General features: G+C 39.5%; 1 protein-coding gene across 1 annotated transcript in view; it reads left to right on the top strand.

Moving 5' to 3' along the window:
• The window catches only part of LOC126248830 (inositol 1,4,5-trisphosphate receptor), a 367,806-nt gene that overhangs the window by 276,387 nt on the left and 72,632 nt on the right, over positions 1-18,787 (top strand). Inside the window, exons 37-38 of the mRNA XM_049950243.1 lie at positions 12,968-13,075; positions 13,522-13,668. Coding sequence (XP_049806200.1) covers positions 12,968-13,075; positions 13,522-13,668 — 255 coding nt within the window. The remainder of the gene's footprint in view (positions 1-12,967; positions 13,076-13,521; positions 13,669-18,787) is intronic.

Here is an 18,787-nt window from a genome sequence, read left to right as displayed (position 1 = left end):
TTTCATGCCTTTCTAGTCTCACGATCACATCATCCTCAAGTGGAATTGCCACAGTTTTCTCCACCAACTGGCTGAGCTACGGCAACTGTTAAGCTTTACACCTACTTTCTCCATTGCCCTCCAGGAAACCTGGTTCCTGGCAGTGTGGACCCCTGCCGCGACCTTCGCGGCTACAGGGGATATTACAAGAACCATAGCGAATATAATAGTGTGTGAAGTGGAGTGTGCATTTGTATCCTGAACTCGGTATTTAGTGAACCTGTGTCCCTTCAAACTCCTCTTGAAACTGTGGCTGGCAGGATACAGACTGTAACACTACCGCCCTTAAACGGACGTGCGTTATCTGCATAAAGCCTGTACTGTAATAAGTTCACGGGCTTCACCTTATAAACAAGGATTTTAGTACATAAGTTGACCGCGTGTACCTAATAGAAGCTAGATCGGACTTGTATTCAGTCAATAACTACAGTGATGCATCAAGCAAATGTAAAGTATAATTGCTCGTTCGCATGGACAAGAAGTATACACAGTAGATGCTACCTATAATTAATGATTCGGTCGCCAGCCTACTTAGGCAATGAGTGAGCTTTTCCTTGTACAAGTGGGTGCATGTACAAGCATAGTAACACGTAGTAATGATGCATTATATGGCAAAGTTTGGACCCGGAAAAATCCACTGAACTAAAGCTTTCTCCTTTTGTAATAATTTGGACGAGCTAAATTCACACAACACCACACAGCAATGATTATTACGAACTGCATTTCGTATATTGATCAGACTGAAATCGGGCATAGATTTTCCTAGAGTGCACAGTTTTGAAAACCCACATACAATGTCACTATTGAAATTGGGAAAACAACACTAATTCACTTAGGTTCAATAAAGGACTTAACTTTACTGGTCAAATATGATCAGCACATTCCAAGGTTTCAAAGAATGAACAAGAGAAAAGGGGGGGGGGGCCCTGAAACTGTTATGGTCGTTATACTGAAACTGTTAAGTACTAAAAGGCAAATTAACACTCAAATTTATCAATCAATGAATAACTACTCTTTTGTCTTACTTCTGAATAATTTAACTGTCATTAGTTCTGTCTCAAGTTTATTAAATAGCATCGCTAACTCAATTCAAAAAACTCTCTTTCAGTTTAGTCATACTTTTGTCTTTTACCAACATTTGTAATAATTCACAGAACTTTTAAATTTCTTTATAGCAAAAGTTTGACTGCTGATAATTCTCATTTACACTAATTATAAACTTTCAGTTCAGGATACTCGGGTTGCACAATACGAGGTAAGGATCCTGTCTAGGTCAGTGATCAGGAAAAGTCATGGCTAAGGCAATTCTGGTAAAAGTCACGTTATTATTGAACAGTTAGAAACATTTCGACACTGGTCCACACAGATACACTTCTAAAGATGAAATAAATGTTTGACCTGTGCAAGTCGGTTCGGCGGTTGGCGGGCAGCGAGATAGCGGGCAGCACGGCACACATATAGGCACGGCTAAGACTCACACTACATTGGCACTTTCCATCTTCTTAGCGTCGTAATCTTTCCAATTTTGTGCCTCAGAAAATAGCCATGCCAAGTAGTCGTCGGAATCGGTGTACCCGAGGCTCAATGGAATCCACTTTTCCTAGGCAGCCGCCTCGGTACAGTACATGTTCCTCTGACCAATTCACCACTCCGACTGACTGCTCGCTTCCGACTGCTTGCCTAGCCCGTTGTGCCGAACCGCGCGCAGTGTGCGTTTTCCCGCGCTCGCCTTTTCCCGCTCCCCTACAGGTAGGGTATTCACCACAGGTTTTCTACTACACATATCCTACTGCATTATCTACGTATGGACCAAGTGTTTAAATTACAATTTCCACATCTTACAATAGTTTTAACATTACGTACACTTCCTTTTGATTATCACATTATTTGAAATCTTACATAAATAATAATATTCATTTCAAAAGTTGTTCACAGTTTCTTCAACATGACACGAAAAGAGAAAGAAATTAATTCAAACATTGTTCACACTAATATATCGAAATTCATAAAGAAAAAAATTATTATATGTACAGTTGTCGTTACACATGCCCCTGTTTCCAGAAAATTTTCTTAAGTCCAAATTTTATGGGAACACTAAATCTTACAATTATACAGTGGTTCTGAATCTTTACTTAAATATCCAAAAGGATTTACACTACATATGTCCTTCTACTCCCTGTATATAGGTTTACACTCTTTTAACACATCAAGAATAATTATTTGTTATTTACTCAAGTGCTTTTTGCACAGTTCAACTTCCCATCATAACATTACTAAAATAGCAATTTAATTATTTTTTCTAAGTTTTTCAAAGAAATAGTTTAAAATTCTGGAATACAAACATTTAATTACAAAACAATTGCCTATTTTGTATACACTATAAGATAATTTGTCGCTGCTTGCTTTAAATAGCAGTCCATTTCCTTACTAAACAAATTACACACATATATACTCAGAAAATTAACTACACATATTTGCTGCCTATTTTGCGGATTTCGGCAGTCCTTTTTTTTACTTCCTATTGTCACATCTCCTGGATCACATTTACAATTTTCCATCGACTATTTATCTGCCCTCATTGGTATTTGGCAGTCCTTCATATTATGGTTCATACACTGCCCATTTTCAATTTTGACAGTCCCATCCTTTATCTGACTGATAGCATTTATCCTTTCTTTTCAGTCCTTTTCTCCATACATTATTACAGTTACAGTACAATTGGCAATCTGAAACTCACATAACTACATTAGCACACTTGCAATGGTACACATACTTTTACAAAGATTAGTTACATTTGGAATAACTCTATTTCAGCATAAGATACAGCACTATTACTGTAAATTGTTTTCTGATCGTTCTAAATTCACACCTTTCTAGGAACATACAGTTTCAGGTCCACAATATTTCTTAAACCTAAAGGCTTTTTGGATTTTGGGTAGATCAGGTAGTAAGCATTATCGTGTGGAATATTCTGTATTATATATGGTCCATTATAAATATATTTAAATTTGGAAATTTCATGGTTTAGTTCACTAGACTTTTCGTGAGTTTTTAAAAGAACATAATCTCCAATTTTAAATTTTGAAACTTTTAAATTTTTATTGTGTCTTTTAGATCGAGATTCAGCTTTTTGCTTTGCCCTTTTTATTACCAATTCTTTCTTTTGATTCCATCCCAAACTTGTACAAGGTGGAAACTCTAGTTTTTCTTCAATTAAACTTTTACTACTTCTGCCTAATAAAATTTCTTCCGGTGGGAATCCTGTAGATTCATGATGTAATGTGTTCATGACATTCTCAAAAGCCGATATGAATCTGCCCCAGACTCTAAATCAACAAAACAATAATGCACTTTCAGGTAACACTAAGACACAGTAATAATAAAGTCATGCATAATACTAATAATATATACAAATACAGCATCCTGCCCCCACTCTCTTTATTAACAAGGCAGTCTTTTATGGTTAATAAAACAGTCACTTAAGTCTGGTGGCTTCTTAGGCCTCCTATTTTCTACATCTTTCACTAAGTCATTCAGATCTTGCCAACGCTTTGTTTCATCAGGTGGCTTTTTAGGTTTTGAAATTTCAAAGTCCTTAGCAAGGTACAACATTTCCTGTTCTGCTATTATTTTATCAGGTAGTTCTTTTTGTTCCTGTAATTCACACTCCTTCAAAACATTTATTAAGTCTTGCCCCAGTATAGTATCATCTGGAGGTTCCTGCACATTATGCCCCTGTGTCATATTACTAAATAATTCATTCGGTTTTGGCCCACTTCTATTTACTGTATCCTGCTCTGGAAAATTTTCGCTAATTTTCCCGTACCCTCTGTCAGTAAAAGTATATTCACTTTCGTTCACACCTGAAAATTCATCTTCACTAGAATCACCACTACTGTCTTCCTCACCATCAGATTCATTTAAGTATGCTACCTTTGAACAATAGGTAAAGTTAGTACATTCATTTTTGTCTGTATTTGCGTACCTTTCATCATCTGAACTATCGTCGGAATCCGACCATTCTGGATCGCTTTCAGGTTCTAACATAAAGGCTTTTCTAAGACAGGCACTAAGTTCTCCTTCTGCATTTTCGTCAGGCTTGGATTTTAACTCCATCTCCTCTTTTGGCAAAACGGCCTCATCATCAGCTTTATTTACATCTACTGTGACTTCATATTCAGTGTAATCCTCGTGGACTTTAATTACTTTCAGGTAATTATCTGCCCCTTCTCCGCGGTGCCTCTCAGTAGCAGTTTGTACTATTGGCGGATTGTTAGCAGAAGTTATTTCTTCGTCAATGCTGAGGATTTCATCCTCCAAAGCCCTCCTATCATTAACCTTCCTCCTATCGGCAGCACACGTACTTTCCGCGGCGCCATTTATTCTTCCCTCTTCAAATTTGGGCCACGTCACCTTATCGACGTCCCTATTATCTCCCTCTCCACTAACTAATTTCTTTGCCTCATATTCCTTTTTAAAATCCTCCCACTCACATTGCTGGAGGCCCTTGTACAGATCGTCGATCTGCACATGCCAATCAGTTACTTCTGCCAATTCATCCTCGCCTTTTATCTCATTGCAAACACTACTAACCGCACCCCTCTGTGTACTCACAGTTTCACTTATTATTTCCTTTGCCACGGAATTATCACTCGTAAAATTTTCATTAGCTCTTACGGCTATGTTCGTCCCTACTGCTGCCGTATTGCTAGCGGCTTCTCTCAGAACAGCTGTTCTGCTAGGCTGGGCCGTTGCCCTCTGATGCTCCACTCGCCTGTTAACATGTAGCGCTCTGTGCGACTGAGATGACTCATTGCTCGCACCTGACGCTTGCTTCGCAACTGCACGTTGCTTCGTTCCACGCCTGTCTCTAACCTGTCTCATTACATCACCGTCGGTCCGGTATCTTTTCTTAAATCGGGGCCGGTATGTATTGTCCGCTTCCGTTTGGCCCGCAACGTTCGCGGAAATTAGTTTCCCGCGTCGTTATTATTTTTCGCGGTATACTCTCTACCGCGACCTGAATAATTTCCTCTTCCTCTACCTCTGCCTCTACCTCTTTGTAACATATTGACGCGAAATCCTTCGCCGTCATTTCGTTCGTCATTATTACGATTATTACGATGACCAAAATTTTGATAATTGGCACGACTTTCACTCCAATGGTCTTCGTCTTCGACCCTTTCGAGAAACGCTTGGAAGCTGCGATGATTGCTTCCTACGTATCTCTTTGAATCTTCTGGAAGCTTTTTGTATAGCTCCCAGATAATTTCTGAATCCGATCTTCGGCCTCTTAAATGCGTCAATTTCTGGTACCAATACTCGCAGAAATCTTTCAAAGAATTCCTGCCCCTGTTATCATGTTGTTTGGCCATGATGAACTCCTGCCATAAATGGTCCTGCTTTTGTTCAGACCAATATTCTTCCGTAAATCTCTGCCTAAATTCTTCGAACGTCATTCGTTCGGTATTTAAATTTATTCCCCAGCGCTTAGCATCACCTGCTAAGGCGCTAATTACAACATTTATCTTTTCCTGATCAGACAAGTGCTCAGGAAATACTCTCTCGCAATTTTTGATAAAATCTAACGGATGCCACCCGTTATGTTTCTTGGCGGGATCGAAGCGTTCCTCACCTTCTAACAACTTCGTAACTGGTGTGCCATTATAGACAGCACCAGGCCTATCCTTAATTTTGCTCTCCAGATCGAAAATTTTGCCTTGAATTTTCGTAGTATTTTGTTCACAATTTTGAACACATCCGGTTACTTTTTCACCTAAATCCCTTTCAGTTTCTAAAACTACATTTTCCAATCGTGATATTCCGTGTTGACATTCGTTTACGATCTCAGTTTTAAGACCGAAAACTTTTTCGTCTACTTTTGTTTCAACCAGTGGCTCTACTTTCTCTTGGATGTTGAGAATTTCAACATCGAATCTACTGTTAATGTTACCAATTTCCTCCTGCATAGTACCCATATTTTTGTTAATAGTGTCAATTTCAAATTTCATATTATTTACCACAGCACTTAAATTACCCATTTTTTGTTCTACCTGTTCTATTTGTTTGCTAATTTTAATACCCTGTCCTTCGACCTGTGCTTTAATTTGATCACTTTGGGTTTTGAGCTGCTCGTCAACGTGTGTTTTAAGCTGCTCATTCTGTGTTTTTAGCTGCTTATCAACGTGTGTTTTAAGCTGATCAACCTGATTACCAACTTGTTTTTGAAGCTGCTCATTCTGCCCTGAAATTTGTTTAGTTAATTGTTCAAATAAATCGTTCATGCTTAAAATTTTCACACTATTTGTTTCTACGGAATCTGTGTGTTCCGATCCTATTTCAGATGTTTCTTTTGGTTCTTTCTTTATCTGTGGTGAATCAAACATGTCAGTGGATTCATTCACGTATCCACTGTCATCTACAAAGTCACCCTCTACTTCCTGTTTTATCCCTTGCTGTGTTCGAGATGATCTCAACATTTCAATCTGTTCGTTGACGTGTTCATGGTATTGTATGTAAGCCAATTGTCTTCTGCTAACGCCATCTGTTATCTGGCCGTGTAAACTCCTGCTACTGCCAGCCGCATTCTCCATTTCGCTCGGCACATCTACCCTGCCTACGTTCCTGTCCATCTTGAATGCCAATTACACCACACTATTATACTTGATGCACCCTGCAATTTACTTTGCTAAATATTATTGCTATTCCAGTCCTGTCACCGGGAATCCACTTGTAACGCTTCCGCCCTACTCGGACGTGCGTTATCTGCATAAAGCCTGTACTGTAATAAGTTCACGGGCTTCACCTTATAAACAAAGATTTTAGTACATAAGTTGACCGCGTGTACCTAATAGAAGCTAAATCGGACTTGTATTCAGTCAATAACTACAGTGATGCATCAAGCAAATGTAAAGTATAATTGCTCGTTCGCATGGACAAGAAGTATACACAGTAGATGCTACCTATAATTAATGATTCGGTCGCCAGCCTACTTAGGCAATGAGTGAGCTTTTCCTTGTACAAGTGGGTGCATGTACAAGCATAGTAACACGTAGTAATGATGCGTTATATGGCAAAGTTTGGACCCGGAAAAATCCACTGAACTAAAGCTTTCTCCTTTTGTAATAATTTGGACGAGCTAAATTCACACAACACCACACAGCAATGATTATTACGAACTGCATTTCGTATATTGATCAGACTGAAATCGGGCATAGATTTTCCTAGAGTGCACAGTTTTGAAAACCCACATACAATGTCACTATTGAAATTGGGAAAACAACACTAATACACTTAGGTTCAATAAAGGACTTAACTTTACTGGTCAAATATGATCAGCACATTCCAAGGTTTCAAAGAATGAACAAGAGAAAAGGGGGGGGGGGGGGCTGAAACTGTTATGGTCGTTATACTGAAACTGTTAAGTACTAAAAGGCAAATTAACACTCAAATTTATCAATCAATGAATAACTACTCTTTTGTCTTACTTCTGAATAATTTAACTGTCATTAGTTCTGTCTCAAGTTTATTAAATAGCATCGCTAACTCAATTCAAAAAACTCTCTTTCAGTTTAGTCATACTTTTGTCTTTTACCAACATTTGTAATAATTCACAGAACTTTTAAATTTCTTTATAGCAAAAGTTTGACTGCTGATAATTCTCATTTACACTAATTATAAACTTTCAGTTCAGGATACTCGGGTTGCACAATACGAGGTAAGGATCCTGTCTAGGTCAGTGATCAGGAAAAGTCATGGCTAAGGCAATTCTGGTAAAAGTCACGTTATTATTGAACAGTTAGAAACATTTCGACACTGGTCCACACAGATACACTTCTAAAGATGAAATAAATGTTTGACCTGTGCAAGTCGGTTCGGCGGTTGGCGGGCAGCGAGATAGCGGGCAGCACGGCACACATATAGGCACGGCTAAGACTCACACTACATTGGCACTTTCCATCTTCTTAGCGTCGTAATCTTTCCAATTTTGTGCCTCAGAAAATAGCCATGCCAAGTAGTCGTCGGAATCGGTGTACCCGAGGCTCAATGGAATCCACTTTTCCTAGGCAGCCGCCTCGGTACAGTACATGTTCCTCTGACCAATTCACCACTCCGACTGACTGCTCGCTTCCGACTGCTTGCCTAGCCCGTTGTGCCGAACCGCGCGCAGTGTGCGTTTTCCCGCGCTCGCCTTTTCCCGCTCCCCTACAGGTAGGGTATTCACCACAGGTTTTCTACTACACATATCCTACTGCATTATCTACGTATGGACCAAGTGTTTAAATTACAATTTCCACATCTTACAATAGTTTTAACATTACGTACACTTCCTTTTGATTATCACATTTTTTGAAATCTTACATAAATAATAATATTCATTTCAAAAGTTGTTCACAGTTTCTTCAACATGACACGAAAAGAGAAAGAAATTAATTCAAACATTGTTCACACTAATATATCGAAATTCATAAAGAAAAAAATTATTATATGTACAGTTGTCGTTACAAGACGACACAGGAAATAACTGTCTGCAACGTATATCTCCCTCCAGATGGTGCGGTACCCCTGAACGTATTGGCTGCATTGATTGATCAATTCCCTAAACCTTTCCTACTTTTGGGAGATTTTAATGCCCATAATCCCTTGTGAGATAGCACCACATTTACTGGCCATAGCAGAGATGTCGAAAATTTACTGTCTCAACTCGACCTCTGCTTCTTAAATACTGGGGCCGCCGCCACATTTTATTGTGTCTCATGGTAGTTACTTGGCCACTGATTTGTCAATTTGCAGCCCAGGAATTTTCCCGTCTATCCACTGGAGAGCACATAATGGCCTGTGAGGTAGTGACCACTTCCCCATCTTCCTGTCACTCCCCCTTGCATCATGCCCATGGATGCCTACCCAGATGGGCTTCAAACAAGGCAGACTGGGTAGCCTTCACCTCTGCTGTCACCGTTGAATCTCCCCCACGTAGTGCCATCGATGTTGTGATTGAGCAGGTCACTGCAACAATACTTTCTGCGGCGGAAAACCTGATCCCTCATTCTCTAGGGTGCCCCTGGCGAAAGACAGTCCCTTGGTGGTCACCAGAAGTCGCTAAGGTAATTGAAGAACATCGGTGAGCTCAACAGCAACATAAGCGGTACCCTTCCCTAGAGCACCTAATAGCATTTAAGCAGCTCTGTGCCCGTGTTCACCTGCTTATAAAACGACGGAAACAGGAGTGTTGGGAGAGGTATGTATCAACCATTGAGTGCCATACTTCACCTTCCCAAGTCTGGACAAAGATCAGACGTCTTTTTGGGTACCAGACCCCAACAGGTGTCCCTGGCGTTAACATCAATGGCGTGCTCTCTACCAATGCAAACGCGATTGCCGAGCACTTTGCTGAGCACAGTGCCCGATCTTCTGTGTCGGAGAACTACTGCTGAGCCTTTCACACCCTCAAATGGCGGATGGGAAGGAAAGGCTTCCTGTTGACTACAAGCCACCGTGAACCCTGTAATGCACCTTTTACAGAGTGGGAGCTCCTCAGTGCCCTTGCACATTGCCTCGGCAGAGCTCCTGGGCCGGATTGGATCCACAGTCAGATGATTAAACATCTCTCATAATAATATAGATAGTGCCGGAAGTTCCATGCGGCTTTTCGTGGATGATGCTGTAGTATACAGAGAAGTTGCAGCATTAGAAAATTGTAGCGAAATGCAGGAAGATCTCCAGCGGATAGGCACTTGGTGCAGGGAGTGGCGACTGACCCTTAACATAGAAAAATGTAACGTATTGCGAATACATAGAAAGAAGGATCCTTTATTGTATGATTATATGATAGAGGAACAAACACTGGTAGCAGTTACTTCTGTAAAATATCTGGGAGTATGCGTGCAGAACGATTTGAAGTGGAATGATCATATAAAATTAATTGTTGGTAAGGCGGGTACCAGGTTGAGATTCATTGGGAGAGTCCTTAGAAAATGTAGTCCATCAACAAAGGAGGTGGCTTACAAAACACTCGTTCAACCTCATCAGTGTGGGAATCGTACCAGGTCGGCTTGACGGAGGAGATAGAGAAGATCCAAAGAAGAACGGCGCGTTTCGTCACAGGGTTATTTGGTAAGCGTGATAGCGTTACGGAGATGTTTAGCAAACTCCAGTGGCAGGCCCTGCAAGAGAGGTGCTCTGCATCGTGGTGTAGCTTGCTGTCCAGGTTTCGAGAGGGTGCGTTTCTGGATTAGGTATCAAATGTATTGCTTCCCCCTACTTATACCTCCTGAGGAGATCACGAGTGTAAAATTAGAGAGATTCTAGGGCGCACGGAGGCTTTCTGGCAGTTGTTCTTCCCGCGAACCATACGCAACTGGAACAGGAAAAGGAGGTAATGACAGTGGCACGTTAAGTGCCCTCTGCCACACACCGTTGGGTGGCTTGTGGAGTATAAATGTAGATGTAGATGTATAGAATGATTGAAATATAAATACATTTATTTGCGGTATATACATATTCAGTATAAGTAACTTTGTACCCTGCAGTCTCTCTCTCTCTCTCTCTCTCTCTCTCTCTCTCTCTCTCTCTCTCTCCACTAGTACTGGTTTAGAATATTCACAAGCACTCAGTGTAGCGGTAGTGTCATGCTAGGTTTCTAAAGTCTCACTAATGTTGTGCTAGGTTTATCTCACTGCTCTGTCATCCATGTGCTTAACGTGATCTGAGAGTTGTCTGAGGATAATCTGAGGCAGAGCTCTGATTGTGGCAGCTTAAAAAGGTGTGCTCACCAGTCAAAGTTGCAGGCAGTGAGGTTATACAAATTCGGCATCTGGTGAGCCCTGTACGGCAGTGGCTCATGGCAGTGGTCTTTGAATGTTTCTTCCGTGGCAATGTGAGTGACGTTTGATGCGCTGGGTGCGATCGAAAAAGATACCGTAGATGCCACAGATTTAATGATATTAACAACAAACCGTTGCAGCTGTCTGTGAAAGCATTTCCTGTGATCAATTTCCATGTTTGCATATTGAGTTAACAAAGCACACATTTTTCAAATGTAATGTGGCTGTGCATGCTTACGAGAGATAGTTCGTGCCATGGCCAGATCGGTCTAAGGTTTGCTTTGTCTAGTGGTACATATATTGTTTTCATTATCAGCTGCATTTTTTTGGGTAAATTGTGTACTGTTTGTCTCTTTATCAAATAAGTAACTATAATAATGTACACCAGGTTTAGAAGAAGGGAAAGATAAAACTGGATAAATCAATGGATGAGCAACACTTAACTTCGTCCAATAAAAACAACACATTGTATTTGGCTGTGCTTGACATTGCATAGAAGCCTCTCGCATGTTGTTTACTTTTAAGATCAGGCTGTCATCAAAAGCCTAGCAGGGGTTCCTTAGGCTGTTTGCTTTGATCCCAATCCTTAATCCAGTGTTTACGAGTAGAAATCTGGTCCATTTCCTGATGATTTTTTTCCAGGACACAGCTAAATAATTTACATCAAATACAGTCTTCTTGCCTCACCCCTATGTTGATTGGGAAACTTTGAGAATTTTGCTCTAAACTTTACTTTGGCTTTGATGTTTTAGAGGGTGACTCGCACCAATATGTTGAGTTTTTTGTTGAGTCCTAGTTCTGTTAATATTCCAAAGAGAGTGGTTTATCCACTGACTCATATGCCTTTTGGAAGTCTACTTGGTGACTGATTTTGGTTAAATAACCATCTTCAGACTAAAATATCTGTGCCAAGGTGGTCAACAAGAAGTTGTTTACTTTTCACGTTGATTGATATGTAGTATAAGGAACTGCTTCATCAATGCAGCCACCTCTCTGTGGACATTTTGGTCTTGATGATGTTTACTTTACCAAAACTGGTCACCAACTATAAATAAAACTGACTTGGACTGTTTTAAAATCAGTCTTTAACACAAGCTAGGAGTCTCACCCTGCTGATGGTTCTGTGACAGGAAAACAAGAAATGCAAGACATTGTATCGAAAGAAGTGGAAACCCGGTTCTGTCACTATAAAAGGGAGGGGGTATTTTGAACAGCTTACCTTGGTATATGACAGAATTTGACACACTACTATGAGTATGACACTTTTGACCCTCACTATATAAAAATAAAATTAAAAAATTAAAAAAAAAATCCTCTAAAAGTTACTGCTCCTGATGGTGTGGAATTTTAGACCTTCCAATGAGTATGTGTCATTGGTTGAGTTAAGTGGATCACTGACACTGTGTGCCAACTACCTGAGTGGTAGGTCTCCATGTACTTTCTCTCTCTCTCTCTCTCTCTCTCTCTCTCTCTCTCTCTCTCTCTCTTTTTTGCAGGTTTGGGGAATGGCTGACAATCAAAATAGCTTTCAAAAAGCAGCATTAGTGAGAGAGAACAGCTAATGCTGCTTCATAGATGACTTTGGGAGCTCTTAATTGATTATAAATTATTTCATGCTCACACATCTACAATTATAATACACAGTATTGTTATTCGGGCAGCAGTGGGTTTATACAAACATCAGTGCATTGTTCATGTAATGTTTAATGAGATCATAGGCATCTCTGGTCAGCAGTCTTTGTTGGAAAGACTGTGCTGATTAAATTTGCAATTGAATACAAAAGAAAAATGTGGGTAAATATAATTGGGTACAGATTCACATGAAAGTATAAAAGAAAATATTTTTGGCTTTTTCATCTGATGTTTGCTGTAACGAAATATTATTGATGTTATTATTAGTCCTGTGTATGTGTGAGAACTGTTTTAGATCACTCTTCAATCTTCAGTGAGCAACCAACAACACACAATTCAAGTACAAATTGAATATTTTGTGATAGTAGTATCAAGGCCTGAGATCGACACACAATTTTTTACCCTTTTTCTTCCTCAGAACATTCATGTAGTTCCTCCATAATTGTGTAACTGACTTTAAATTCGTATTACAGGTGGAAGTGGCATGTCGTGCTTACCATCAAGAATCTCTGGATGAAGAAGATGATGATGATGGAGAAGATACATCGACTGAGGGTAGTGATGGTGTATCACCCAGAGAAGTATGTTTGATCGTACTGATTAGCTTTTAGTTCATTGTATTTTACTATATTTCATCAAAGTTATAGTTTTCCATAACTTGGAAAGGCTGAATCTTTTACTTTATGAAACACATTTAATTTTCTGTAGATGTTCATCCTCTTTTTAATTTTCTTGTTTGTGTAGTTGAATGATAAAACACAAATGAAAGAAAGAGAACAGGCGTGGTCTCTTTAGGTATCATCATATGTAAATAGTTGTATAATAAGAAAGTATTTTAAGTCTCTCATATACATAAATTTAACAGTGCTGGGCTTAGGTAACTGCAAGTTTAAGTGAACTAGACAGCTTATGAAAATACAATAAGATTTAAAAAAATAATGCTTCTATTTTCATATATAAATTGAGTAAATGACAAGTCATTGTCTTTAATCTTTTATATTTCTGGCATTCATTATTATTGTTGCAGGTGGGTCATAATATTTACATCCTCTGTCACCAACTTGCACAACATAATAAGGAACTAGCAGCTCTTCTGAAACCTCGAGATAGTAACAGTGATCCAAAGATGAATCAGGCTTTGGATTATTATGCTAATCACACATCACAGATAGAAGTATGTTGATGGTACACTGCATTATTAATTATTAATAGAAACAATTTGTAGTTTATTTGGTTTATTCTCTGTTTCAGTGATTATAAGTGGCATAAGTGTTACATTTTAGGGAGTGAACATGTGCCCTTATCCTCTGCATCACATTGTGTGGCAATAGATGGCCAGAGATGTCTTAATGATTTTGTCGTATGTCTACATGTGCATTTCTTTAGATGAATCCCTGTACTTTTCCTCCATCAGTATATTGGGGCAAAACTGGCTATGCAAATAGATCTCCTTATGATTGCGATATTCCTTCTGTTAGTTGGTATCAGATGGTTAGATCCTCAAGGAGCTCAGCACCTAGTTGCTGCATTCCAACTTTGTAAAGATGTGACCCTATCTCCTCAATACTTCCAGAGTTTCTAGGGACAACAGTGATATCTAATAGGCCAACAGCGTGCAGAAATACATAAAGGGCAAAGGCACCCTATGGCCAGGACCACTGTACTCATCCCTGGAATTGTACATTAACTTGTCTGGTAAGCACCCAGTCTCAATTATGGAATCTCTTTTATAAGAGGAGGATAAAAATGCACTTAAATTAGTGAAGTGAATATCATTTGAATAAACTGGAAATGTCATTTACCTTCACAATGTCATTTGTAATGATGGTTAAAACACTAGTTTAGTAAGTCAGTACACACAATAATATGCAGCTAAGAGCTGCAAGCACTAAAATCTACAATCAAAAGTGTATTTGTAAAAGTGCACCAACCTTAAAATCTATGACCTGCTCCAAACTATCAACTGTCACTACCTAAAAGACTTACATAAAATAGATTGCCATTTTAGTAAACAGATGGACAAACAACTGCAGTGTGTCAAAGAAAGTGACTTTATCACCATATCCACTTAGGGGGAAACATGCCATAAACAGTAGCAACAGTCCTAAGAATACAAATACAAGGCAGTCATGTGACATAGCGTTAGTCTTGTTTAATGGACCAAATAACAAATGTCTTGTTGTATGTATCTTGGACAGTGAATTTTGATGTAAAATATCATCACATGTAGCAACAAATACTCCAATTCCATTCTCCCAAGGAGTGGGCAAGAACATAAGAGCTAGCTGGATGCACATCAATAAAATTTCTCCCATAACTGTGTAAAACAAATGGGTTTACTATTTATGTGGAGAAACAAAAAAATTTAGTAGAGTGTAGGTTCTTTAGTTGGTCTCTGTTTGAAGTGTTATGATTCCCCTGTCACAAAGCATGTAGCCTTCACTGAACTGCGTGGGAAGAGAGCTGAAATTCATAAATTGTGTTTTTTTTTTTTAACTCCTCATTTGCCCCTAACCATCAGTTAACAAGCAGTTGCTGTATGTGAATAGTTGAGAAATGTTTGTGCCACCTCATGTATTCACAGATTACTCTCTCACAAACTTGTAATTATTTTTACACCCAATTTTGAGGTCATTCTAGGATAGAATAATATTTATTTTAATACAGTCAAAAAAACAAATGTACATGTTCCACTGTGAGATGACATTACTTGAAAATTATAAAACCCCATTGAAACAAACAAAACAAACAAACAGCAATAGACCAGAACTAATATCATTCTTACTACTACTGAACTCAGCACAACACCGCCTTTTGATCCAGTTCCATTAGTGTAACATCGTTAAAAAGGAAACTGCCTCATCACATTGCTCCCGAGTCCTTTTTGCTGAAGTGTGGAATGTAATTTGGTGTTCCTTACTTTTGCACAGTTTTAGTGTTTTCTGTACTACTTCCAGTACTACAACTACCATGTGTTAGTTACAGCTGGCTATTGGGAGACTTCTAGAGTGCACAAGATGAATTGATGTTTTGCGTTTCTGTTGTTAAATCTATGTATGTGTACTTACCAGGGTAGAATGAGATGAGACATAGAGACACAAACCAAAACTTGACTGGCCTTATAGACGAGTGCAATAACGAGATTGGCAATAAAAAGGCCAGTAATAAGAATAATTGAAAGAGTGAAGCTTCTGGAAGTGGTCAAGAAGAAAGGAAAGCAAGGAACGGACAGCATGCCTACCTCTAGATAAGGAAGACTTAGAGGAGGACATACTCTCAAATTCAGGAAAGTTAAAGTACAATGCATGCAAGGTGTGACAGCACACAAGATAGTATAGTCGTGGAGTGTGATAGCACGCAACAGATAATAGAGGAAGAGTATGAAGATACACAGATCATAGCTCCTACAGATGGCAATGGGAATTACAAGAAGGATACATACAGTGATGGACATGACATGAAAAATGAAGTAGTTTATGGTTGGTCCTGATACCTGTTTAGGAAATGCATAAAAACGCAATGAGACTAGCTACATTAGAGAATATGCATGTGTTAACCGTAGCAATAAGACACCTGGTTAGGCACATTCATCCAAAAGGCTGTGCCATAAAGTTTCCTGTTGTGAAGGAAGTTGATCATACTCAGCTCTGTGTCACTAACTTGGCTACAAATACAAAGGACATCATCTTTAAGGGGAAGCAGAAGACACTTGATACTGAGCATCTGTTGGGTAGTTAGTGATGACAGTTTAGACTGTCCCCATAGTTATGTGCTCACGAGGTTCCCGTAGCATTCACTTACAGCCAAATCACACCCTAATCACAGTGGGCAGAGAAAAATGATTAAAATCCGCCAGATAAATGCAATGTGCAGTGCCAAAGTGATGCAAGAACTCGGGAAAGCGCTAGAGTAGTGGGACCTACACATTATATGTACACAGGAGCAGTATTCCAGAAATGGGGCATTACACCACATGCCAATTAAAGCACAGATCATAACATAATGTCATCATACAGTGACCACATAAAGACATAAAAGTGACATAGATACATCAACTCTGTGGAGAACATGCAGTGACAATAGAAATAATGACTACCTTTGGAAAATTTTACATTACTAATCAATCTTTCCAATGCAGTCAGGAGATACAGCCACATACAGGAGACTGAAAAACAGCAGCAATACTGGGTTGATGCGACAGACACATTTTTGTGATGGATGCAAACACAAAATCAACATTGTTGCGTAGTAGAGTAATTGATGAAAGAGGATTCTGTCTTCAGGGTGCTACACAAGAACTTGGCCTTCATGTCATGAATACACCTCTCGCCTACTTTCCAGAATCATGCAGGTGCAGCAACAAATATAGATATCACCCATACAAACTCAAAAGCCAGTGGCCACATTGTCAACTGGAAAGTCTGTGATGAACTTACAAGAAATGACAATAATCTAATGTACTTCACAATTATAAATGCAGATAATAACTTACATGCTAAAATCCAACTTCACCAACTATACAATCTATACAAAGCAAATTGGGACTTTCAAAGGCAGATTTTAAGGAAGTGGATTTGATGTTGACGCCAAACCAGACAAATCTGTGTGAGCGTTGCAGACAGTGAGAGACAAGGTGATCCCAATATTTTTTGGGAGGTCAAAAGGGTTTTAAATTCCCTGGAGTCTTGCGCTACAGTGCTTAAGATGCAGAACGAGGCAGGTGAGGAGGTACTACCAAAGGTCCTTAGGGGAACAACACAACAGAGAAGGCCATGTTTCTACTGGACACCAACAAGAATATAAAGAACTACTACACCAAAAAAGCGTAGAAAAATAGGAAGTGTACATTAATGACCAAATGGTAACAGATGTTTGGGGTTTTCCCTGTAAACTTGCAACAAGCAAGATTTGATCATCCACTGTATTATAAACGCTGAGACCATCTGACGGCATGATGGTGACAAGCTGGTAGACATCAGTACAGTACCTGTTCACAGGGGATTGGTCCAATAAGACGTGTCGAAACCTACCCTGAAATGTTTTACACAGGAAGAAGACAATGAAAGAAATGCACTGCCGAAATTTTAGCTGCTAAGAGACACTGCAAGTATTTTGTAAAAAATGTTGAAGTTAACACATTTTTGCCATGCGAAGAACAGCTTATAGCAGCGATTTGTACAGCCCTGCCCACCTGCACGCGACTCGGTGAATCAAAAAATGGCTCTGAGCACTATGGGACTCAACTGCTGAGGTTATTAGTCCCCTAGAACTTAGAACTAGTTAAACCTAACTAACCTAAGGACATCACAAACATCCATGCCCGAGGCAGGATTCGAACCTGCGACCGTAGCGGTCTTGCGGTTCCAGACTGCAGCGCCTTTAACCGCACGGCCACTTCGGCCGGCTCGGTGAATCACTTGTGCAGTTTACAGACACCTATTTTAAGCACCTAAAGCCTGGTTGACAATGGAGCGAATGGAATCGAACGTGTGAGATTGAGAATTTGCAGAAAATTCACTATCATTTGCTTGTATATGGGTAGAATCATTTATACTAGAGGGAGTGGAAGAAAACACGAGGTAGCGAACATTGCCTATGAATGCTGCGTTATTAGTTTTTTGTTTTTGGAGGTAATATTTGGCATACAGGATACAACTGTTATCTTGTTAGAGCCACAGTGTGAAACTTTGCTATTCAGTGAGGATTATTTTGCATGGTGGGTGCACTCTTCTTGACGGAGTAGGAAAAAATGGCACAGTGAAGAATTTAAGTGTCTCAATTTGTATGGAAGCATGACGTGTGGAGATCATGCACTGTACATGGAATTGATCTCCATCTCTCCTTGACACTGGTAAAAAATTTTCCTTGTGTGTCAGCTGCCATTTTCCCTTGCTTCTCATTACCATTGAGGGGAAATTTATAAACAGGGCACTAATTATTGACATTGAGCATCATCTCAAGAGGTGACACAGCTAGCGTTTCCACTACGCATGTAAGGTCTAATGGTCATATTCTTTTTTCTAAAACAAAAATGATCTAGTGGCAGAGTGCGTGCTTTGTGATCCAGAGAGCATGGGATCAAATATTGTTCTAACCACATGTTTTTCACTATGATTTTTAACCGAACATTCATTTCTCTTAGATGGTGGAGTGGCCATGAAAGACATGTGGTTCATATTACATGTTAAACTGTAGGTCTCCATTTTCTGATTAGGTAACTGGGGGAGATTAGGGAAACGTAAGTAGCTGCAGCATTGTCCAGTTGAAATACCTGCAAGAGGCCTATTGGGTGC

The sequence above is a fragment of the Schistocerca nitens genome, chromosome 3 (genome assembly GCF_023898315.1).
Source record: "Schistocerca nitens isolate TAMUIC-IGC-003100 chromosome 3, iqSchNite1.1, whole genome shotgun sequence".
Lineage (NCBI taxonomy): Eukaryota > Metazoa > Arthropoda > Insecta > Orthoptera > Acrididae > Schistocerca > Schistocerca nitens.
Note: the sequence above shows the minus strand (reverse complement) of the source record. Positions and strands in the feature narration are given on the sequence as shown.